Source organism: Mus caroli, chromosome 4 (assembly GCF_900094665.2).
Source record: "Mus caroli chromosome 4, CAROLI_EIJ_v1.1, whole genome shotgun sequence".
Taxonomy (NCBI): Eukaryota; Metazoa; Chordata; class Mammalia; order Rodentia; family Muridae; genus Mus; species Mus caroli.
The window spans coordinates 131,076,226-131,081,519 of NC_034573.1; the positions used below are offsets into that span (position 1 = coordinate 131,076,226).

Below are 5,294 nucleotides of genomic sequence, written 5' to 3' on the forward strand. Positions count from 1 at the left end.
TCCTCTTCCTCCCTCCTTCCTCCTCTCCCTCCTCTTCCTCCTCTCCCTCCTCCTCCTCTTCCACCCTAAGGCCCAGGGTAAAGAGTGCCACAAGCCTGGCCCAAAGACAACAAAGTCAATGTCATTTACATCCTTGTCTTAGGCCAACCCCAAACACCAGGGCTCTCCTGAGATGCATCTTGTCACACTTGGCGACTTAGCTGTGCTTCCATAAGCATTCGGACACAGGGAGGAAGTCCGGTGGGCCTGCCTTGTTCATACCACTTTGCCTAGGAAGATGGTGCTGCCTGTTGCCAGGGTGCAGGAGAGGCCCACCACCTTGGCCCCGAAGTTCTTGATGTCTAGGTAGTTCTCCAGGACCACTCCGGACAGCATGGTCTTCAGCTCTGGGAGTCCAGACCCTGGGGCAAGGGAAAGGCAGTGTATACACTCTCCCATTCTCCCCCCAATGCACCCCTTCTCCAGTTCCACCCTGCTTAGCAAGATCAGAGAAAGTCAGGCACATCTCCAGTATGGTTCTTTTCTCTCTCTCTCTCTCTCTCTCTCTCTCTCTCTCTCTCTCTCTCTCTCTCTCCTCACTGTGCGGGCCCAGACTGGAACTGGCAGCCAGTCCCCTGCTTCTACTTCCCAAGAACTGCAATTCCAAGTGAGTATGCCCAGTACAGATGAAAGCACGTTGCACTCTCTGGCACCACCCCCTGACCTCACCACCCTGAGAGGAAGATTCCATAACTTCAGCTGTTAGGAGAGAGATCTGGGGGTCTGGGGGTCGGGGGGGGGCTCAAAGGTGGCAGCAGCAGGGTGGGAACCCAGGGGTTATCGGGCCACCACCTGAGATACCTGGGAGATCTTCCTGGGCTGAGGCTAAAGGCTACTCTTGGGCCTGGGAGCCACTGCTTCCCTCAGCCCAGCCCTGCCTGACATTTTGAGCTGTGCTCCTGCAGGTAATCAGCCCCCAATTGTTTTTACTAGCCCAGAGGAGGCTGGGGAAGTCCCCTGCTGTCCCTCTCCCTGTGTGACTTTGGGTACATGGCTTGTCTCTTCCAAGCCTGGTTCCCTACTCATGTCACTCTTCCCTGCCACCCTCGTGAGAAGCCCCCATGGGATGTGGAAAGATTTGGACCCATGGGGAGTGCAGGACAAGGCAGGTTGACCAGGGACCAGGTGACCATGACTCACCTCCAGAGAAGGGCGTAATGCTCTGTGAGAAGCCGGAGGAGAAGGACAGAAGAGCTACGGGGTACACGGTCCAGGAGAGGTACCGGAGTAGGTGGCCGTCCCCAACTTCCCTGTACAGCCACTTGTGTGCTGGAGATGACCAGCAGTCAGGAGCCACCCAGAGCCTCAGCCCAGGGGGCAGACACTATGGTGCCCAATTATAGACCAGAAAAGGGCCAGGCCACCCACCGAGAGGACGGTGACCAGGTTCCTAGCTTTGTACTTCTGGGACTTAGCTCAGTGACTTGATTGAGCCTCAGTTTCCCATCTGTGCAGTAGCCAGTGATGGTACCTCCCCAAATTCCCCAACCCTGGGCCCCTGAAAGACCCAAAGGGAGACCTAGTGAGGCAGCCGGCTGTCCAGAGAAAGTGAGTGTTCACTAAGTAGCAGCATGGATGGAGAGGAGAAAGACAGGCATGGACAGTAGTCATAAATAAAGCCTCCCAGAGGCATGCAGGATCTCTCCCATTGTGCAGATTGGATGACTGAGGCCCAGAAAGGAGAAGGAACTTTGCCAGAGTCACAAAGCTAGTGAGATACGAAGCCATCACCAACCCCAGGCTTGGCTCCCCACAGCCCTGCCCACCCCACTGCCCCCAGCGATCCAGCTGATATCCCAAGCGTGTACAGGAATCCCATCGCCCTGAGCCTTGTGCGTGCCGGGGAGGCCTTACCTCTGACCACACGCCCGATAGCAAAGTTCATGGCATAGCTGATCAGAGCCATGAGCACCCCAAGAGCCACCAGGAAGTACCAGTCCTCACGCGCACGGAACAGTCGCTCTTTCAGCCACTCTAGGCCCCCTGGACAGGACACTGGGGTCACAGCTGTTTCCCCGGGATCTGCTCAGGCTCTGGGTAGCCACAGAGAGTTAGGGGGGCCTAGAGCTGGAGTCTGGGGTGATGAGGAGGGACTCTGGCTCATGGAAGAGGCTGAGTGGGATGTGTAGAAAGTGAAGTGGGTTCCAGGTAGGTGTCCCTCCACTTCAGGTCACACTGGAGCCTTACAGAATGTTGGTCAAGGTGACAGAGGAGGAGGATGAGGGGGGCTGGTACTTAATGAAATCTCGTTAGAGTCGGAGGCTTAACAACCAGGAAGGGAAGCATAGGACCCTGTCACCCCCAGGGCCTACAGGCCATCTGCGCTTCAGGCCCCCAGCTATCCCCTTAGCCACTGGCTGCCAGCCCAGCCTAGAAGCTGGCCCTCTCTGGCTGTAGGCATCAACACTTGGGCCTGTGCTCTGCCACTTTCTGGGGTCCCTGCTTTCTCTGCCAACAATGAGGTCGGGTTCTATGGAGGCAGACAGACGTGAACAGAGTGGTCTTGGGTCTAGGCTCACTGATGTCCTAAGGGGACTTCGTGGGGGAGGAGGAGGGGAGGGGAGGGCACCCAGCTCTCACCTCTGATGCCTCGGCGGATGCGTGGACACGGACCCCATAGCTCTTGCAGGGTCACCGGCTTCCCGGAGGAGCCCTCACGCAGCCCCACCAGCTCTTCCATCCGTCCTAGGATAACAGGTCGACAGCTGCTTGGTGACAGCCACTCTGTGACTGTGTCCCGCTTCTGGGTTCTTCCAATCCTCTGCCTTCCCAACTGAAGGGAAAAGCTTATGCTGTTTGGTGGGTGTGGGTTGCTGGCGTGTAGGGCATTATCTGGAGGGTTTACCAGTCACTGTGGGCTCTCTCTACAAAGGCTCTGATACCCAGGAGGTGCCTGTTACACTGCATGGGTGGAGTGGAACGTCTAAATCCCATCCGCATGAAAGCAGGTGGGATGAGGGTAGGATCTTAATCCCTTTCAGAAGTTCTTCCGTGCTGGGGCTCCCTGCTGCACCCTCCTGGGACTCTAGGCTGCTTGGAGCACTCATTTTGCTTAGGGATGACCCTGTTTCTTGGTCCCCATGGACAGTTCTAATGCCCCATACCCATCCCTCAGTACCCTGCGTTCCTCGGCTCAGTTCCACAGAAAGCAGGAAGCCTCAAGACCCAGAAAGAGGTCCTTGAGGGGTGATGAGCTGCTTCTATCCGCACCCTCCCTGCCTGCCCTGATCCTGGCAGGCCCCACCCAAGTTCAAGTCAGTGCCTGGCCCAGCTCCTTACCTCCCGGTCCACGCTGTAGAGGTCCTGCCTGGCTGGTGCTTCTCTAACACAGCCTCTTTGTTCACGGCAGGAGCAGCAGCTGTGCACCCGGACAGGTGTGCATTCCACCAATCAACACCCTCCCCTCCCCCTCCCAGGCTCGAGTTTACCGTGACCACTGAGAATGTTCCAGACAAACCAACCAGAACTACCCCAGCCAACAGACCACGAAGGACACAGCCTCTGAGAGGTGAGGAAGGGGTACAGGGGTATCTCGCATGTGACAGCTGAGCAGAGGGTTCCCCCATCTGTGTTGCTAGGACTCTGGGGTTCCTGGGAGCAGGAGCTGAGGAACACGCAGGACAGTGACAGTGTCTACTCTGCTGTAAATGAGCCTCGGGTTTCTTAGCTGGGCATTGCAAAGAGGTGTAGAGTGCAGAAGAGGCCGCCCATGGAGGTGTGGGGGCACGAGGAGGGGAGTCTCTCTCTATGCCCGTCCTTAGGAGCTAGGCACTTCCCAAAACAGCTCAGAGCTTCCAAAACCCAGAAAGATGGCCAGTTGCCCTGCTGGAGAGAAATGACATTGTAGAACTGTGGGGCTTCCTGTCCAAGGTCACAGACGTCACCTGGCACATTGAAATTGCACCCGTGATGTGTCCTATTCGGGAGGCTGAGGTAGGAACACTGCTTGAAGCCCAGAGCTGCAGATCAAACTGAACAATATTCACGAGGCTATCTCAAGAGAAAGACTTAAGAGTAAGCTAAGAAGTTGTTGTTGTTGTTGTTGTTTATTATATCTTTTTAAGGGGTTAGTGAGAGACCATGGGAGTTGACGGGAGAATGTGAGGCCTTATGCCACTAGGTAAGGACTCTCTCTGGCTTAGCTCCACTGCCAACCTTTAGCTTTTGAGACAGGGTCTCACTATGTAACCCAGTCTGGCCTCAAACTCCAAATTCTCCTGCCTTGCTTCCTAAGCCGCTGGGATTGCAGGCGCGGGCACTGTGCCCACCAATAGAAGGAGTTTAAAAAAAAATTGCAGGGTCGGGGCAGGGAGGCTGGGGAGTGCCTCAGTGGGTAGGGAGTCTTTGTTGCTCTTGCAGAAGACCCAAAATTTAGTTCTTACAACCACCTGTAAGCATAGCTCCAGGTCCGACTGCCTTTCCTGTTCTCTGTGTTCTCTGCCCCTCCACACACACATGGGTCCCTGTCGGGTGGTTCCGACCTCCTGTACATCCAGGTTCAGAGGATCTATTCATACACATAAAATATACAAATTTAAAAATTAATAATATAAATTGCTTGGGCCAGCAAGATAACTCAACACGTAAAGAAAGAGCTGACTCCTCTGGGCTGCCCGCTAGCATCTGTGCCCAGGTATACATGCACACATGCACACATACACACACAAATAAATAGATGTCATTTAAAAGTAGACAAATACATAAAGCCTACAGCACTGCGAGGTATGTCCCCTAGGTCACACTGACATTGCATCGAAAGAGGATGGGTGTCCACTCAGGGGTGTCCTCAGGCCAGGCCAGGAGCTTTGCTGAGCGTGATGGGAGGGTGGGAGGAGCCTGTGGAAAGTGAGGTCATAAATGAAGGCTCCATGGGGTCCAAAAGGTGCAGAAGCAGCTTCAGGAATCCGTGAACAAAAAGTGGGGGTTGGGACAGATGCCTGGCACGGAGGAGCCCGGGCAGGCGCAGACCTGTCTGGACTTGCACTCTTGGGCTGAAGTAGTCCTTCCGTGTCAGCCTCTTTCGTAGCCGGGAGTGCAGGCACATGCAAACGTGCCCAGTGCCTTAGGTACTGAAAGAACCTAGTGGGGAAACCCCCACCCAACTCCCGATTCAGCGTGCACCCAAGAATCACGAATAGAACACAACACCTTGATGTAACAACACGAGGTATTTTAATGGCGGAGCTCCGGGTCGAAACGTATCTCACACAGGAGACAGTGGATTCGACCACGAGGCTTGGAAGCTAGGGGTTTTT

The 5,294-nt window shown here is 55.1% G+C and overlaps 1 protein-coding gene and 1 long non-coding RNA gene across 5 annotated transcripts in view; one reads left to right on the plus strand and one right to left on the minus strand.

Moving 5' to 3' along the window:
• Window positions 1-3,390, minus strand: part of LOC110292770 (chloride channel protein ClC-Ka) — a 13,989-nt gene extending 10,599 nt beyond the window's left edge. Inside the window, exons 1-5 of one of the 4 annotated variants that reach the window (XM_021160327.2) lie at window positions 3,319-3,390; window positions 2,620-2,812; window positions 1,894-2,022; window positions 1,180-1,308; window positions 262-401 (exon numbers count right to left, since the gene is read on the minus strand). In XM_021160327.2, coding sequence (XP_021015986.1) covers window positions 262-401; window positions 1,180-1,308; window positions 1,894-2,022; window positions 2,620-2,719 — 498 coding nt within the window. In that variant the 5' untranslated portion in view covers window positions 2,720-2,812; window positions 3,319-3,390. Of the gene's footprint in view, window positions 1-261; window positions 402-1,179; window positions 1,309-1,893; window positions 2,047-2,619; window positions 2,813-3,318 lie in introns of all 4 variants that reach the window. The other 3 variants (XM_021160328.2, XM_029475843.1, XM_029475844.1) reach the window with 3 other exon arrangements.
• A 128-nt stretch (window positions 3,391-3,518) lies between these two features.
• The window catches only part of LOC110292728, a 14,913-nt gene continuing 13,137 nt past the window's right edge, over window positions 3,519-5,294 (plus strand). Inside the window, exon 1 of the long non-coding RNA XR_002377741.1 lies at window positions 3,519-3,547. This is a non-coding gene — a long non-coding RNA (uncharacterized LOC110292728). The remainder of the gene's footprint in view (window positions 3,548-5,294) is intronic.